Source organism: Lineus longissimus, chromosome 18 (assembly GCF_910592395.1).
Source record: "Lineus longissimus chromosome 18, tnLinLong1.2, whole genome shotgun sequence".
NCBI lineage: Eukaryota > Metazoa > Nemertea > Pilidiophora > Heteronemertea > Lineidae > Lineus > Lineus longissimus.
The window spans coordinates 2,318,121-2,336,959 of record NC_088325.1 but is presented as its reverse complement, the minus strand read 5'-3'; the positions used below and the strand labels follow the sequence as shown (position 1 = coordinate 2,336,959).

Sequence of the window (18,839 nt, the reverse complement as noted above, 5' to 3'; positions counted from 1 at the left end):
GCATGACTCACGTGATTCTCACATGATTCTCAATAGTAACAAATTGAACTGCGCATGCTCGGGCACTGGGGGCGGAGCTACAAATCTGAACTCGAATAGGAAGTTGGAAGTTTGACTTTCTCGGGCGGTGAAAGTCGAAAAGTTGAATAAATCGCTCGGCGGTTCCAGTTCCCTTTAAGTGAGTCAGTTCCTTCATCACCCTGAAGATGGCGTTAGTGTTGTTTTAACAGTGAAGCCTTTTGGGAACTAACAAGTGGCTGGAGGGGGTATTTTGGGCGGAAAAAGTGTCATGGATCTTTGTGGGATGGTGCTGAAAGTGTTCAACAAAACTTGAACTGATCCCAGAGGCCTAGAACCGTCTACCTCATGAAGAGAAGGCTGAAGGTTCAAATTAGCTCCTTCCGACCCAGCTGGTCCAAGGTCAAAACAGGGACAGACTTCAAACAAAGAAATAAGATTATCAATTTTCTATTTTCTATTTTGCAGGAGATTTGTTTATAATAATGGCCCACAACTTGAGGAGGAGGAAGAAAAGATCAAGACGGCCAATGAGCGTGCTCTGGCTGAGATGAGGCTACGCTTGGAGAAGGAGTTGGAGGATGCCAGGCTGGAGTTGTTAGAGGTAGGTTTGGAGACTGGACTTTCCTTATTTGCAGTTGTCAGTCAGTCATGAGTCGGTCTGGGCAGTGAGAGAAGAGAAAAAGAAGAAGCCAGTTGCTTGCGATTATCAACTGAAGATTATTTCATTGTTGTCGTGTGCGTAGGGACCTGATTTTTGAGTCCACGTGGAGCTGGTAGTGGCATTCGACCCACATGGCCCAGCCAACTTCAGCATTAGAATTTACAAGCAAATAATCCGTTGGTGTGTGGTTTGTATTCGGTCTGGATGGAAAGTACAGTGGAACCTCCCTTAACGGAAACCTCTCTATTAAGGACAACCTCTCTATAAAGGACACTAGTTTTGGTCCCAAAGTGGTTGTTTCCATTCAATTTGACCTCTCTAATCAGGACACCTCTCTATTAAGAACAGCACTTGTCAGTCCCAAAGGTGTCCTTTATAGAGGGGTTCTACTGTAGTAGCATACGCCATAGCTTTCATTGTAGTAGTTGTAGCTAAGTGTTAGCTTTCATTGTAGTATAGCTTTCACTGAGGCTAGCCTGATTCTCTGATAGCGCACGTGTGGCTGGTCAGCAGGGCTCGACGTCTGGAGGCAGCAAGGCGATGACGTCGTGACATGATTTATGTCATAGCCAATCACGATCCGGTGATACGATGACATCACAGACCTGCGCTAGTTCGACCAAGGCGTGATAGATGGCAGTCGTGTTCAACAATCACCGACAGGAAAATCTTGCCTCTCGTTTAGTGATATAGATGATATTCTCACAGTATTTGTTGCAATGATTGCAGGACAAAGATGCTAAGCTGAAGAAAATCAAGGGAGATATTAAAAAAGAGCAGGAGGAGGAGGCTAGGAAACTCAAGGAGGAAAGCTCACAGGAAATCAAGTAAGTTTGGCTTTCGGAGCTTTAGGACGAGCTTCCCAGAGCCTCAAACTTTCCGTTCACGCGGCGGTCGTCTTGACCACTAGGCCCTTGGGGTTGGTCTTATGTAGTTCATCCTTCTTTCAGGAGTATCCGTAGCCAACAAGAGCAGAAAACAAAGGATGAAGAAGGGAAACTTGACGAACAGAAGGCACAGACAATCAAGGAGATACACGAGAAGTTCAAGAAAGATCTCGAAAACGAGGAGGGGAGAATCAGGTAGGAGATTTGTTAGAAATAGGGTCCCTCGAATGGGTTAAAGAGGATTTTGTATGACCAGCATTTCAGCCTACTTTTTACATTTTCTCGGGTGGTGAAAATTGACCTTCTCATTTCTTGTCTAAAGGTCATGCGCATGTTGTTTAGCTAGATTTGGCCTGACTGACAATAGGGCCCACAATAGGATGTGGACAATAGGGCCCACAATAGGATGTGGTCAATAGGGCCCACAATAGGATGTGGACAATTTTAGGGCCCACAATAGGATGTGGACAATAGGGCCCACAATAGGATGTGGACAATAGGGCCCACAATAGGATATGGACAATAGGGCCAACAATAGGATGTGGACAATAGGGCCCACAATAGGATGTGGACAATAGGGCCCACAATAGGATGTGGACAATAGTCAATAGGGCCCACGATAGGATGTGGACAATAGGGCCCACAATAGGATGTGGACAATAGGGCCCACGATAGGATGTGGACAATAGGGCCCACAATAGGATGTGGACAATAGGGCCCACAATAGGATGTGGACAATAGGGCCCACAATAGGGTTCAATTCGGTAACTTATTGTCATGTTTCAGGCAAGAGACGGATGCCTCGATGAAGAAACTGAAAGATGAAGTGGAGTCCCTCCAAGAGGAGCAGAAGAAGAGCTTAGAAGGTCAGAAGGACGCGCTATTGGAAAGGTTGAAGAAAGAGGTACGTTTGGTTTTGCATGTTGCCTTGACGTTACCACAGTGTTGCTGGCTGAAGGTACATTTTTGCCCCTGTCGTGGTAACGTCAAGGTGGAATTGCGTCACATCATGATGACACAAGGCACACACTAGTTTTCGGTTTTGGAATGATTTGTGATGATTTGAGTTTCTCAAGGAGTGCACTCTTATTTAAAAAACCCTCAAAGTAGAACAGTAGAACAGTAGAACCTCCCTTAGCGGACACCTCTCTATAAAGCACTACCACTCTATTAAGGACACTAGTTTTGGTCCTAAATTGGGTGTTTACATTAAAGTTTACCTCCCTAATCAGGACACCTCTCTATTAAGGACACTAGTTTTGGTCCTAAATTGGGTGTTTACATTAAAGTTTACTTCCCTAATCAGGACACCTCTCTATTCAGATACTGTACTTGTAAGGGTGGCATGTGTTGAACAGAAAACTACTCTTGTCTGGCCTTGAGTGGAAATGTCTCACAAGTGATTGTCTTGGCCTGGAAACCCACAAGACCGCAGCTCCAGTTGGTTTCTGGGGCCAAGACTAGCATGCCTGGTCTTGTGGGTCTTTGGGTCATGACAACTACTCGTGTCGAATTCCCTATAAGGAAAACAGGATTCATTATGCTGCCTTTACTTTAAGGTTGCTGAACATGGTGAAAAGGAAAGGAAGAAGTTGGAAAATGAGAATTTGGAACAGCTTGATAAGATACGCGAACGGCTTCATGGAGAACTTCAGGAGGAAAGCGAACAGATCGAGAAGCGACATGCGTACAGGATGGAGCAGGCGCGACAGGAATTAGTCGAAAAACACGAGAAGGTTTGTTGTATTTGTGTCTCTTTGTGATTGCAATTGAAATCATCAGCTGCGATGAGCTTTTTTTATGCCATTAGATTGTGCTCTATAGTAGGTTTGTGTGATAGGCCACTCATGTTTTTTACGTAAATTGGGTCTTTTGTTTTTTCTGATGGAGTCACCAGGTACAAGGAATCTGGGTTAGTACATCTCTTTTGAAGTAAAATTACACCCCAAGGGTCTCTATCAAAACGCTGTCAGATTTTCTAGGGGTGTACCAAGGTTTTCGGTCTTGGGGGAGCAAAAGGCTCTTTAAGAAGTCACATGAAACATGAGTGGGGGGGGGGTAATTCCATGATTCAGTAGAGGAGCCAGGTTTAAATAAGCCTCCCAGATCAAATCACCTTGGTGACAAAACATGTTGGCCAGTCTGGAGTAAAACTGAAAACATGTACAGTGGAACCTCTCTTAGTGGACACCTCTCTTTTAAGGACACCTCTTTATTAAGGACACTAGTTTTGGTCCCAAAGTGGTTGTTTCCATTCAATTTGACCTCTCTAATCAGGACACCTCTCTAATCAAAATACCTCTCTAATCAGGCCACCTCTCTAATCAGGACACCTCTCTATCAAGGGCAGCACCTGTCAGTCCCAATGGTGTCCTTGATAGAGAGGTTCTACTGTATTTAGAGGGAGGAAATGGAGAGAGGTCTGTCCAAGTTTACACCCAACGCGATGTCATCGTTTTCCTTTTCTCTTGTAGGACATGGAGAAGTTGAAGGAGCAACTTCAGGAGCTGCAGAGTGCTGAGAAGCAGAAACATGAGACAGAACTGAAGGCTGTGAGGGAGAGGCAGAAGGCTGTTGAAGACTTGGAGAAGGGGGTAGGTGTTCGATGTGTCCTTCATGACGTACAATCCTGGGTTCTCCCTGGGGTCAAACCCAGGCCCTATTGCGTGGTAGCCAGCAGTGTTGACCACTAGGCTAAGAGGCATCGTAGCCAGCAGTGTTAACCACTAGGCTATGAGACTCCTGTACAATCCTGGGTTCTCCTCGGGATCAAACCCGGGCCCTATTGCATGGTAGCCAGCAGTGTTAACCACCAGGCTATGAGGCTCCTGTACAATCCTGGGTTCTCCCTAGGATCGAAACCCGGGCCCTCTTGCATGGTAGCCAGCAGTGTTAAACACTAGGCTATGAGGCTCCTGTACAATCCTGGGATCTCCCTAGGATCGAAACCCAGGCCCTCTTGCATGGTAGCCAGCAGTGTTAACCACTAGGCTATGAGGCTCCTATACAATCCTGGGTTCTCCCTGGGATCCATCCCTGGCCCTATTGCGTGGTAGCCAGCAGTGTTAACCACTAGGCTATGAGGCTCCTGTACAATCCTGGGTTCTCCCTAGGGTCAAACCCAGGCCCTCTTGCGTGGTATTCTAAAATACCTTCATTAAGAACGAACCGCACTTTACAGTGTAAATGCACTGAGCGCAGACGAAGCCTTGTTTTGAATTCAACGGTTGGGTTGGTGCAAAATGTGGAAACTGTCAAAAAGTATTTAAAACCAAATTCTTGTTGGTTAATTTGAGATATTTTAAAATAGAAATTGATCTGCCGAGGTTTTGGCCAACATTTTCGCTCCGCCCTCGTGGTTTGTGTGAGACAATCATTACCTCCAGTTCCGTATCAATTCGTTAAGCCAGCCGTGTTATCCGCTAGGCTATGTGGCTCCTCTTGTGGCTGAAGCCTTAAAAGCAGACTATAGGCAGGTGCAAGGTGTCATTGTCGATTTCACTTCAGCTTGAGGACGTCCTGCAAGACAGGAAGCGAGAAATCAAGGAAGACCAACAGAAAGAAATCAGCCGCATCCGGGCGGAACACGAGAAAAACTTCCGCAAAACACAGGAGGAATATCGAGACAGGGAGCGTAAGGATAAACAGGAGCTTGAAGACAGTTTACATAAAGTCAAGCAGGAGATGTCGGCTCAGCACGACAGGGAAGTCGATTACATCAAGGATGATTATAACAAGAAACGGGATCAGCTGAAGGAGAGGTATAATGTGGAGGTAGGTGTTGTAGGAGCTATAAGCTTTTATCAGTAGCGTTATTTGTATTGGTGATGTTGGCTCAGTATGACAGGGAAGTTGACTATATCAAAGAGGAGTATGGTAAGGAATGGGAACAGCTTAATTAGAGGTACAGTGGAACCTCCCTTAGTGGACACCTCTCTATTAAGGACAACCTCTCTATAAAGGACACTGCATTTGGTCCCAAATTGGTTGTTTCCCTTCAATTTGACCTCTCATATCAGGACACCTCTCTATTAAGGACATCACTTGTCAGTTCCGAGGGTGTCCTTAATAGAGAGGTTCTACTGTATTATGCGGAGGTATGTGTCTGCATTGAGGTGTATTAGGAGCTATGAGCTTTTATCAGTAACACAAAGTTAAACTGGAGATGTCTGCTCAGCATGACTGAGAGGTAGAGTGCATCAGAGAGGAATGGAAACAACTTGAGCAAAGGTATTGTGTGGATCTTAATGCAGGTTTGGTGAGGTGCGTGGAGATTTTAGGAGTGATCTTCAGACTGTGCATATCATGAAAACTGTTCCATTTGTCAAGGAAAGTCCGAAAAAGGTATTGGTGATAAACAACAGTCTTTACTCAGTTTCTTGCAGCAAGGATTGTACATTTATAGTAGAGCTCATCTTTAATTCTCCTGGGAGAGATTTTGCAGAGTTTTGTAACAATCTGATACCGCTGACCCTACTGACGAAATATTCTATTTTCAGGAACTCAAAGTTACTGAGAGGAAGATTACAGTCGATAAAGAAACTAAGGAAATTGATGAAGAGGTATGAGATTCTTCTTCTTCTTCAGTGTTTACTCTGCACTTGGAGGTGATTTTCTCCAGGGAGTATTCCTCCTCCAAGGCGGGATGAGTATTTTTGTGTGCCAGTATGGTTTAGGCGCCAATTGGGTTATTGGCCTAGTGAGTCCGACTTTGGCGAGAGGTAGAGGCCACACAAACTACTCATGTTTCTCACTTGGTGGGGTCTTAGCGTGCCACTATGGGTAGGCACCGGTTGGGTTTATTGGCCTAGTGAGTCCGACATTGGCCAGAGGTAGAGTCCACGCAAGCTACTCTTGTTTCTCACTTGGTGGGGTCTTCTCTGACCAGAGGTAGAGTCCACGCAAGCTACTCTTGTTTCTCACTTGGTGGGATCTCTTCTGGCCAGAGGTAGAGTCCACGCAAGCTACTCATGTTTCTCACTTGATGGGATCTTCTCTGACCAGAGGTAGAGTCCACGCAAGCTACTCTTGTTTCTCACTTGGTGGGATCTCTTCTGACCAGAGGTAGAGTCCACGCAAGCTACTCTTGTTTCTCACTTGGTGGGGTCTTCTCTGACCAGAGGTAGAGTCCACGCAAGCTACTCTTGTTTCTCACTTGGTGGGATCTCTTCTGACCAGAGGTAGAGTCCACGCAAGCTACTCATGTTTCTCACTTGGTGGGATCTTCTCCAACCAGAGGTAGAGTCCACGCAAGCTACTCATGTTTCTCACTTGATGGGATCATCTCTGACCAGAGGCAGAGTCCACACAAGCTACTCATGTTTCTCACTTGGTGGGATCTTCTCTGACCAGAGGTAGAGTCCACGCAAGCTACTCATGTTTCTCACTTGGTGGGATCTTCTCTGACCAGAGGTAGAGTCCACGCAAGCTACTCTTGTTTCTCACTTGGTGGGATCTTCTCTGACCAGAGGTAGAGTCCACACAAGCTACTCATGTTTCTCACTTGGTGGGATCTTCTCTGACCAGAGGTAGAGTCCACACAAGCTACTCTTGTTTCTCACTTGGTGGGATCTTCTCTGACCAGAGGTAGAGTCCACACAAGCTACTCATGTTTCTCACTTGGTGGGATCTTCTCTGACCAGAGGTAGAGTCCACGCAAGCTACTCATGTTTCTCACTTGGTGGGATCTTCTCTGACCAGAGGTAGAGTCCACGCAAGCTACTCTTGTTTCTCATTTGGTGAGATCTTCTCTGACCAGAGGTAGAGTCCACGCAAGCTACTCATGTTTCTCACTTGGTGGGATCTTCTCTGACCAGAGGTAGAGTCCACGCAAGCTACTCATGTTTCTCACTTGGTGGTATCTTCTCTGACCAGAGGTAGAGTCAACGCAAGCTACTCATGTTTCTCACTTGGTGGGATCTTCTCTGACCAAAGGTAGAGTAAACGCAAGCTACTCATGTTTCTCACTTGGTGGGATCTTCTCTGACCAGAGGTAGAGTCCACACAAGCTACTCATGTTTCTCACTTGGTGGGATCTTCTCTGACCAGAGGTAGAGTCCACGCAAGCTACTCATGTTTCTCACTTGGTGGGATCTTCTCTGACCAGAGGTAGAGTCCACACAAGCTACTCATGTTTCTCACTTGGTGGGATCTTCTCTGACCAGAGGTAGAGTCCACGCAAGCTACTCATGTTTCTCACTTGGTGGTATCTTCTCTGACCAGAGGTAGAGTAAACGCAAGCTACTCATGTTTCTCACTTGGTGGGATCTTCTCTGACCAGAGGTAGAGTCAACGCAAGCTACTCTTGTTTCTCACTTCAACCTGCAAGTCATACGTCTTTACGCTATAGGAAATTTTCAAATTCAATCACGAATTTCAAATTTTTGAATTTGATTTGTTTTTAAATGCTCTAATTTCCCTCTATATTTCAGGAGAATAAACTTCAGGACAGAAAGCACTTTGTCGATCACAGAAAAATCGAACTGGAAAAACTCGTGAAAGAAATGGAGAGACAGGTAAGGCCTATGGACATAACACCTGATCGTGATCTGTCAGTGACCGAGAGCTGCCTACTGCTAGACTTAGGGTGTAGTTGCTGCACATTGCCAGGCCTTTTTAGGGCATTTGACACTCTCCTTGTGTCGTTTCACACTTTTACTCAAGAGAAATATTTCAGAGTCATGCTTAAATCATCAGAAAAACAAACTATTACACTTCTGTGCCTGATTTACACTTTTTTACCAAGGATTTTGCACATTGCTGGACTTAAAGTGATACTATGATGTGATTTACAACTTTGCGGAAATACGTCCGTTTTTAATTGTTGATCACAAATGTAAAGCTCAAATTTTCCATTTTTGATTAGATTTATTAAAAAACAGCTAAAACATTATATGGTGAAATTTGACACGAGTTACCCTTTAAGGGTAGGCTGCTCTGGTGACCTACTTGTAAAGACTTTTCCATACAATGGCGAACCTGCACAACAAAACCTGCCAATAGGGGGCCCTGCAGGCAAGGGGACCATGGTCGTAATGAGAAAGCCATTTCTCGGGTCAATGATTATTGAATATTTCATCCCTTAATTACTCTACATCGGGAAATAGCACCAGAAATGTTCTTTTATTGGTCCTTAATTCTATTTTGATGAGTTTTAGAGAGAAAATCAACAAAACTTAATTTTAATGGAAAATGCACTGGAAGTGTACCTTTTAGTACTGGTGCTGCCACCTGGATTTTTAGTTCGGCAGGTTCCTCATTATGTCAATATCCTTTTGGACTTCTGCGGGGAAACAGCTGGGCTGTTTTATTCAAAGTTTCGAGTACATCAAATTTCAAATTTCAAATTATTTATTTGCACAACTATCACCAGTACAGACAGTATGGCGTATACATGCATGAATATTGCACAATAAAAGACATTACATTAAAACATATCATAAGTCACATTGGTAAAATTATATTGTCATTGCTCCTGAAGAGCTGCTTGCCTTTCGTGAAAAGCCCTGGAGATAAAAATAGCAGTCTTGATGATGATGTCGTGATCAGTACTGCTCAATGTGGAAATAAAATCCGAATTGGAGAACTATTGACCAAGAAGTAATTAAGTCCTTGACCTTATATTGATACGTGAAATGTTTACTTCAGGAAAGAGAACTAGAAGAGCGTAGAAGAATGTTCCGCGATGAGTTGGACCGATTTGAGCAGGAACAGCAGGAGAGCTTGTCGAAGCGGACCGTCTCGCTCCACTCGAAAGAAATGGAGCGAATGCAGATAGAGAGAGAAAACCTCCAGAAAGACCTCCGCGACGAGCGGAAATCGCTTGACAATATACGGCGGGAGAAGTCGACATTTGAAACCGATTTAGCGAAATTGAAACGGTCGCGGGACAGCTATGCCAAGAAAGTTCGGTAAGTGAAAAGAGAAAATGGCCCCTGACTAGTCCGTTAGTGCAATAGCATTCCGCGAAGATGACGTCACTGCAGCTGCTGCCCTCTATTTCCCCATCGCTGAATTACAGGCAAACATGCGGTTTCGTAATGGATTCAGGCTTTCTAACTAGGGCAGTTAGATTCAATCAGGCACATGTCCGAGTGTTGGAAATACTACATAATTGTTCTGAATATTTCTCTCTCTGACTCTATGGTATCATTCATGCTAATGCAGGGTCAAAGATAATTGACTTTAAAATAAGCTCAAATGCGTAGAAATAAGTGTCGATGTCCGACTGTCATGTGACTAAAACGTCATCAATATCTTATGCAAATGACCTTGTGAGCTATAAATAGTAACTTCGCGGAATGCTATTCTTGTCCTCAATAAAATTCATAACATGAAACGTCATCTATAGTTTGTTTTTGGTTGATTTTGGTCGATACTTTTGCCTTGTAGCAATTTTGCATGATTTTTAAGGCATAACTCCAGACGGGACAAACCATTTGCCAGACAGGGGTGTTCCAAGTGGTGCATGTAGTGCAATGCATGAGTACTATGTACAGGTGACCCCCTATTGGATCATACCCATTTACACTGCACTGGCCTTGAGTGCTACCTGTTTAGTGCATACATGGTCGGCCCATGAGTGAATGGGTATGACCCAATAGGGTGTCACCAGTAACTAGTGCTAATGCATTGCATTGCAGCAAAACTCGGAACACCCCTGTCTGGCAAATGGTCCGTCCCATCTGTTACACCCTTAAAGGGGAATAGCATCCCGCGAAGTTACTATTTATAGCTCACAAGGTCATTTGCATAAGATATTGATGACGTTTTAGTCACGTGACAGTCGGACATCGACACTTATTTCTACGCATTTGAGCTTATTTCAAAGTCAATTTTCTTTGACCCTGCATTGTTTTTAGCATGAATGATACCATAGAGTCAGAGAGAGAAATATTCAGAACAATTATCTAGTATTTCCTATCTAGTATTTCCGGACATGTGCCAGATTGAATCTAACTGCCCTAGTTAGAAAGCCTGAATCCATTATGAAACCGCATGTTTGTCCGACATTGCCTGTAATTCAGCGATGGGGAAATAGAGGGCAGCAGCTGCAGTGACGTCATCTTCGCGGAATGCTATTCCAGAACAAAAGAAGACTTATTTATAAAAAATCTGTTTCATTTTCAGGATTCTTCGTGAGAGTGTCGACACGGACAAAAAAGACAGTGAAAGGAAGCAAGCTGTGGAGGAGTCCGCCCTGGATGAGACGCTGACGCAAGAGCCCCCTAGTGAGGCGCCAGAGACCCTGAACATTGACGATTTGACCTCATCTGCGCCCAAGCCTGCGCCGCGGCGCAGAGTCCAGAGCCGCAGTCCGGAGGATGAGAGTAATAAGGAGAATGTTTCAGAGTTAAATACAGGTAAAAAAAATTTTTTTTTTTTTTTTTTTTTAATTTATTCGTACATAATTGTAGGTACAATTTGAAAGAAAAAATAGGTGCAGTGCAGGAATATGAATGTTGGTGCGATGTGCAAACTATTGATAGCTCTAAATAATTTCTGCCAATTGGGTTTCGGTTAGCCACAGTTCACATCCTAAAATTTCTGAGACCACTGGCTAAATATCTCAATATTCATTGCATGATTCCTTTCAGATCAAATCGGAGAAGAACTATTGCAGAGACCAATATCAAAGAAAGCGACAATCCATGACTTTAGTGATGACGATTCCATGACTGATGACATACTGCTCAATAGACATCACCGATTCCCGTCCAAATTCAGGTATGTTGAGCTTTTATCACAGGGCATATAGTGGGTTAATTGGCTAACGAACCAACTAATTAATCCTCTTGTAAATGTAACATACAGTGTCAAAAGGGTTGCAAAATTTCGAGAATATATCTTTTTGGGGCACCTTTGGGCACAGGAATTGCCAAACACTTCAAGAAAAGGCTGCGACCACATCACACATGCCTCATCGCGTGGATTGAACTACAGTAGAACCTCTCTATTAAGGACACCCTCGGGACTGACAAGTGTTGTCCTTGATATAGAGGTGTTCTGATTAGAGAGGTCAAATTGAGTGGAATCGGCGCAGTGATATAGACCACTCTCATCCATTGCTAATGAATGTCCTGACTAAACTTCGAAAGCAATCCTATGCTGAATGGCTTACTTTGATAAATTGAACTCAATTTTAAAATGGTATACAGTGGAACCTCCCTTAGCAGACACCTCTCTATTAAGGACACCAGTTCTGGTCCCAAATTGGTTGTTTTCATTCAATTTGACCTTTCTAATCAGGACACCTCTCTATTAAGGACAGCACTTGTCATCCCGAGGGTGTCCTTAATAGAGAGGTTCTACTGTATTCTTATCATATGTGATCAGCTGGTGACACGGTTTTAGCATTAGCTTAGACTATTTTTGCAATTTCGGCGCCAAAAGATCGTCAATTTAAATCATCTTTTCTACTCTTCAGTAATGTAAAGGAACACTTGGCACGCGAGAATGATTCCATCGGTCAGGCGAAGGAGTTCTTGAAAAAACAACGTCATTCTCTCAAACGACGTCAGGCGGCGCTCCGAGCAGCCAAGATGGAGCTCAAGCGGGATCTCATGCAACAGGAGGTACAGTAGAACCTCTCTATTAAGGACACCCTCGGGACTGGCAAGTGCTGTCCTTAATAGAGAGGTGTCCTGATTAGAGAGGTCAAATTGAATAGAAACTACCAATTTGGGACCAAAACTAGCGTCCTTAATAGAGAGGTTGTCTTTAATAGAGAGGTGTCCGCTAAGGGAGGTTCCACTGTATATGCGACAAAATTTTAATGTGCCGCGATATTTATCGCATGTGTGCAGCTGACACTGTGGGGAAGGATTTTCTATTGCAGCTGATGCTGGATGCAACAAAATAGTTAGTCTACGAGGTCATTGCAAGTACTGTAGAACCTCTCTATTAAGGACATCCTTGGGACTGACATATGCTGTCCTTATTAGAGAGGTGTCCTGATTACAGAGGTCAAATTGAATGGAAATTACCAATTTGGGACCAAAACTAGTGTCCTTAATAGAGAGGTTGTTCTTAATAGAGAGGTTGTCCTTAATAGAGAGGTTGTTCTTCTGCTGTACATATGAAAAAAAATCAATCTTAGGTGCGGCATGCAATAAATATCACATTGATTTTATTGCACGTCGCAACGATGTATTCAAACCTCTTTCCTTAGGACGTCTCCTCGATCGGTGCCAACATGCTCCACGACGTCGAAGCCAACCTCGAAAAGGAAGCCGAGGAACTCGACAACATCTTCCAGAACATGTCCCAGGGGACGAGGTTGCTTAAGGAGAAGGAGCACAAGGTTCGCCAGCTTCAGATGGCGCTGGAGTCGGACGAGGTTCGTACCAAAACCGACTATACCAGATTTCAAAAAGTGAAATCCGTCGGACGCAATTTTGCTCTTCAATGAATAACTGTGAAAAGCCGCTAGCTAGTTTATAAATATAGGGTGCAAACTGCCTTCGCACAAGATGCCTGGCATTTGAGTTAGAAGAACTAGGTGTTTGGAAGTAGAGTGTGACATGATCCAATGCTGGCTGGCCCTTTCATTAGGGGTGACGCTATAATAAACAAGCTTTTTTGATACAGGACTGCTGCAGAATCGAATTTGGAATTTATGAATTTTTTTCAGTCTGCCTCTGACACAGAAAGTTTCTTCAAACCGTTCCTCAGCGGCAGCAGAGCCAGGAAGCCGTCACGAGGCCTTGAAGCTCTAGATTTGGATCACAGCGACTCGGATGAGAGTTCTGGTGTGGGAAGTAATGACATGTACATTGAAGATTTGAATATTCCTCAAGGTGAGAATTGCTGCATTCTTCTATGTTTGCTCTACACTTGGAGACATTCCTCGGGGCGTGTTTCTCCTCTAAGGCAGGACGAGGCACTGTGGTTAGATGCATTGGGTTTATTGGCCTAGCGACTCCATCTTTGGCTGGATGTGGAAGCCATCGCAAGCTACTCATGTTTCTCTATGCTATGAGGCTCCTGTACATTCCTGGGTTCTCCTCCGATCGAACCCGGGCCCTATTGTGTGGTAGGCAGCAGTGTTAACCACTAGGCTATGAGGCTCCTGTACATTCCTGGGTTCTCCTCTGATTGAACCCGGGCCCTATTGCATGGTAGCCAGCAGTGTTAACCACTAGGCTATGAGGCTCCTGTACATTCCTGGGTTCTCCCCGGGATTGAACCCGGGCCCTATTGCATGGTAGCCAGCAGTGTTAACCACTAGGCTATGAGGCTCCTACACAATCCTGGGTTCTCCCTGGATTGAACCCGGGCCCTATTGCGTGGTAGCCAGCAGTGTTAACCACTAGGCTATGAGGCTCCTACACAATCCTGGGTTCTCCCTGGATTGAACCCAGGCCCTATTGCGTGGTAGCCAGCAGTGTTAACCACTAGGCTATGAGGCTCCTGTACATTCCTGGGTTCTCCCTGGATTGAACCCAGGCCCTATTGCGTGGTAGCCAGCGGTGTTAACCACTAGGCTATGAGGCTCCTATACAATCCTGGGTTCTCCCCGGATCGAACCCGGGCCCTATTGCGTGGTAGCCAGCAGTGTTGACCACTAGGCTATGAGGCTCCTGTACAATCCTGGGTTCTCCCCGGATCGAACCCGGGCCCTATCCCGTGATAGCAAGCATCATTGCGCTAAAACGACACATTCTTTTTCAGCTTTCAATGTCGGCATGAAGAACAAGTTCCAATCGATGCCTAGTTTGCATGTTGGTATGCATAATGCACTAGATAATCGTGTGGAGAACCAGCTGGGGAACCAGGTTGGCCCGGAGGTGATCGGCTCGATCAAGAAGATCAACGATGACCTTGGGAGGGTCATGAGTATGTTGAATCTGCCCCAGAGTGCTGGGGCCCCTGCTCAAGCTGAAGGTATGTATCTGTCATCCTTTTTTTTCTCACTTTTTTTGCATTTAGAGAGAAATGGGAAATTGTATGACTGTATGGAAAATCTGATTGAAATAACATTGGATACTCCTTTAGCGGACACCTCTCTATTAAGGACACTAGTTTTGGCCCCAAATTGGTTGTTGTCTCCATTCAATTTGACCTCTCTTATCAGGACACCTCTCTATTGAGGACAACCTCTCTTGTAAATTAAGGACACTAGTTTTGATCCCAAAATTGTTGTTTCCATTCAATTTGACCTCTCTTATCAGGACACCTCTCTAATGAGGACAGTACTTGTCAGTCCCAAGGGTGTCCTGATTAGAGAGGTTCTACTGTACTGTTTGTGGTTGTCAAGACGCTAAATAAAAGTACTAAGTAGGCAAAATAAAATGCCCACAAAGATTTACGGGTTGATACAGTATTACCTTTCTGATATTGTTTGTAAAACTTGAACTTTTCTTTTCAGATCGGCCGGCAGCACCTGTCAGCAGGGAACCTCCAACATATCCACTTCACAGCTGGCAGCCCGTCAATCCTTACATGTAAGTGTGGTATTCCCCACGATAGTGACCTGTCGGTTATGTCATGCTGGATTTCAGCAATACTGGACTCCCTGTCGCAGCACAAAATTCATCTGTATACGTACGCTGACCTTATCAGCCATCAGTGTTAACCACTAGGCTGTGAGGCTCCTTGACCCTATAACACCTAGAGCCACTGCCAGCGCAAGTGCTTATTCCCCTAGGCCCCGACGTGATTTTACCTGGAAATCACATTTTTTGCGATGGGTCCAGTTTTTTACAAAATGACATAGGTGAACTTCCAAATAATGTATTATAAGTCCTGTTTATTTAAAAGAAGATGAAATTCCCTATTAGATAGGGTACATCCAAATCGGAATCAAACAAACGATCCATTTCAGCAATTCAAATGTCCAACCTGAATTTACTGGCTTGAAGACAAACAAAAACTTAATCGTCAAATATCTCAAAGACTTCTACAGCAACCACCATTGTTCATCCGGGCATTTGAAAGCTTGAGTTTCATAGATTAATACTAGGCGGCGCTCTGAAGGAGATCGGTAGCTAAGCGCCCGAAATTTGAATATGGGTGTGCGGGCGTCATAGGGCGCCTCCAGGTGTTATAGGGTTAAAGTGATACTATGATGTGATTTACAACTTTGCGGAAATACGTCCGTTTTTAATTGTTGATCACGAATGTAAAGCTCAAATTTTCCATTTTTGATTAGATTTATTACAAAATCGCTGTTTTAATCTTATGTAAACCACCGCAAACGCGAAAATGTTCATGTTGTGACGTCATCAACGAAAACGTCGTCGGCGTAGCGCAATTTCAACGGCATCGAAGCGAGCCGTCCGGGCGGGATTAAACCATCAATTTCTAGAAAATGTGCATTTCAATTCGAAAACCTTACCGATTTATGAGAAAGTGACGTAGTCATTTGTCAAAAACAGCTAAAACATTATTAGGTGAAATTTGATACGAGTTACCCTTTAACATCTGTACCTTCTTCTTTCTTCTTCAGCGTTCGCTCTGCACTTGGAGGGGTCATTCTCCTAGGAGTAATCCTCCTCCAAGGCGGAATGAGCGTATCCTGCGTGCCACTACGGTTAGGCGCCAATTGGGTTTATTGGCCTCGTGGTCCGACTTTGGCGAGAGAGATAGAGTCCACGCAAGCTACTCATGTTTCTCACTTGGTGGGGTCTTAGCTTGCCCTGGCATAGACACCAGGTACAAGGAACCTCGATTATGAGTCTCATTCGAAAGACTGAAGAGCCAGGAATTTTAGTTCCTTGAAAGCCACGCCGGTTCATCCAGACATACGATCCTGGGTTCTCCCCGGGATCAAACCCGGGCCCTATTGCGTGGTGGCCAGCAGTGTAAACCACTAGGCCATGAGGCTCCTTTAACATCTGTACCAAATCAATTAATTTCTCTCCCTCACAGATCCAAACCAGTCACCAAAGTCGACTGGGGAAATGCAGCATTTGAAAGTGCGGAAGCTGCCTTGGAGAGAAAATGGCGCAAATATTTTGGAGGTATGTCGATTTCCCTTGGAAACTTCCTCTCAGTTTTATTGTTAGTTGTTGATATTTAGTAACCGTGTTCATCTAACGTACTACAGTAGAACCTCTCTATTAAGGACACCTTCGGGACTGACAAGTGCTGTCCTTAATCAAGAGGTGTCCTGATTAGAGAGGTCAAATTGAATGAAACAATTTGGGACCAAACCCAATGTCCTTAATAGAGAGGTTGTCCTTAATAGAGAGGTTGTCCTTAATAGAGAGGTGTCCCGATTAGAGAGGTCAAATTGAATGGAAACAAACAATTTGAGACTAAACTGAATGTCCTTAATAGAGAGGTTGTCCTTGATAGAGAGGTGTCCTGATTAGAGAGGTCAAATTGAATGGAAACAAACAATTTGAGACTAAACTGAATGTCCTTAATAGAGAGGTTGTCCTTAATAGAGAGGTGTCCGTTATGGGAGGTTCTACTGTAGTTGATTAGCACTTCTGAAGAACTTCATGCCCTGAGATACATGTAGATCCTTAGTACAACTCCCGGGTAGAATTGTTTTGATGAGAAACGTTAATTTTCGCAGGCCTCTCCTGCGGTGATCAGTTTTGGTCAACATTTTAGCTCCAACCTCGCCGTGTTTTTTGAGACACCCAATACCTCCAGTTCGGTTTCAATTCCTTAAATCCAAACAGACTTGTGCACATATTTTAACTCTGATTTCCATAACAAAACAGTTGATTCGCGTGTCGAGTTTAGATCATTTTGAATTCCCATCCCGCTAACATTAGAGTTTGCTTTAGAAATCTAACATTTTGCTTGCTTCTTTCTTTACCTTTTAGCTCCTGTATTTATTGGTAAGTTGAATACTTTTTGGCTGTAAATTTCCGCATTTAACTTCCAGGCCGAACTCTCTAAAATAATGGCACTATTCATTATGCCAAAGTGCTCTTAGTCAGGATCATTAAAGAATTGTGGTGGTGTAGTGGTCCGGATCTCTGACTAGTGGTCATGAAGTCCCTGGTTCAATCCCCACAGTCGGCGTGAGACTAGGCATGTCTCTCTGCCTTACATGCCTTACTCCACCCAGGTGTTAAATGGGTACTGGTCAGAAATACTCCAGTTGTAGCAGTGATTGAGCAGCTCATCTGAGTTTTACCGGAAAATATCTGGATAGACTGGGGTTAAAGTTGAAACTTGGATGATAACGTTTGCTGTTATTGATATCAGACTATAAACCAAAGAAATTTAAACTTTTCAATAATAAATTTTCAAAGTATCACACTACGAAATTGGCCCCCGCACAAAAAACTAAAGAAAACATTGGTCGGTCCGACACATTTAAATCAAAAGCCAGGGAGGAAGACACTAAATGTATGTTTCACTTGAAAAAAATGAAAATAGTAAGAACATATTTGGAAATTGTGGCAAATTTTTTTCCAGATCGTCGTCCTCCATTATCATCATTCAGTTTGTCAAGACCAAACATTGCCTTTGGTCCAGTCTCAGGAAGGTAAGTGAAACACGTTTATGAGATTCAATCAGGGATGCGATTAAAAGGAACTGCACCAAAGCCGTTGGTACTCTCCGAATATTTCCGAAAGATTTTTGGAAAAAGTTTACCTTCTAGCTTACATTTTCCAAAGTAGACTTATATTTAAGCATCTCAGTTTTGGCATCCATTGCTAGTGTATTGCATGTATGCGGCCTTCACTGTGACGGAGTATGCCTTGCTTATTTTCTTGTTGACATTGATATCGAAACAACGAAATGTTTCTCTCTCCATTCCAGAGAGGCAGTTAGTAACTTCAAAGGCCCGTTGACGAGTTTACAGCCCAACAGCATACCGTCAGAAGACAGGCTTGCCCAACATCGCGACTGGCTGAACCGCTTCCAGAGAGATATAGGCCTAAGTCCTTACCATGGCAGTGCCTCAGATTGTGCCTCTGTGTATCCTTTAAGTAAAATGATATGAAATTGCCTCAACTGGGAAAAGTTATCTGATGAAATTGTTACCATTGAACTTAAGAAAAATGGGGTCTACTCCATTCGGCCTGGAGAAATTTCCAATAAGGGTATCGGAATACAAGGATAGGAATCTTGATGGGATGTCACTTCCCCGGATCAAATCCAAGGAGGTGCCTTTTATAATCTGCCCCCTGATAGAGGAGTCCAGGAGATAGTGGTACAAAAAAGTGAAAAAAGAGTGCGGGGTCTTTTTTAAGGGAAGGAAAAGCATAGGCCCGCCATGTCAAAATTAGTCGCACGTCGCCCCGAGCTTGACAGGTTGAGACGGACTGGTTGTTCATTTCACTTTTGTCTGCCTTATG

The 18,839-nt window shown here is 44.1% G+C and overlaps 1 protein-coding gene across 2 annotated transcripts in view; it reads left to right on the top strand.

The window, feature by feature from the left end:
* Positions 1–18,839, top strand: part of LOC135502280 (centrosomal protein of 164 kDa-like) — a 38,097-nt gene that overhangs the window by 14,596 nt on the left and 4,662 nt on the right. Inside the window, exons 11-31 of one of the 2 annotated variants that reach the window (XM_064794979.1) lie at positions 487–622; positions 1,412–1,509; positions 1,633–1,764; positions 2,356–2,473; positions 3,129–3,305; positions 4,044–4,163; positions 5,077–5,343; positions 6,069–6,131; positions 8,001–8,084; positions 9,217–9,479; positions 10,699–10,931; positions 11,166–11,295; positions 11,996–12,143; positions 12,740–12,907; positions 13,202–13,367; positions 14,242–14,454; positions 14,939–15,014; positions 16,441–16,532; positions 17,352–17,366; positions 17,953–18,022; positions 18,301–18,459. In XM_064794979.1, the coding sequence (XP_064651049.1) occupies positions 487–622; positions 1,412–1,509; positions 1,633–1,764; positions 2,356–2,473; positions 3,129–3,305; positions 4,044–4,163; positions 5,077–5,343; positions 6,069–6,131; positions 8,001–8,084; positions 9,217–9,479; positions 10,699–10,931; positions 11,166–11,295; positions 11,996–12,143; positions 12,740–12,907; positions 13,202–13,367; positions 14,242–14,454; positions 14,939–15,014; positions 16,441–16,532; positions 17,352–17,366; positions 17,953–18,022; positions 18,301–18,459 (2,928 nt within the window). The remainder of the gene's footprint in view (positions 1–486; positions 623–1,411; positions 1,510–1,632; positions 1,765–2,355; positions 2,474–3,128; positions 3,306–4,043; positions 4,164–5,076; positions 5,344–6,068; positions 6,132–8,000; positions 8,085–9,216; positions 9,480–10,698; positions 10,932–11,165; positions 11,296–11,995; positions 12,144–12,739; positions 12,908–13,201; positions 13,368–14,241; positions 14,455–14,938; positions 15,015–16,440; positions 16,533–17,351; positions 17,367–17,952; positions 18,023–18,300; positions 18,460–18,839) is intronic. The other variant, XM_064794980.1, reaches the window with a different exon arrangement.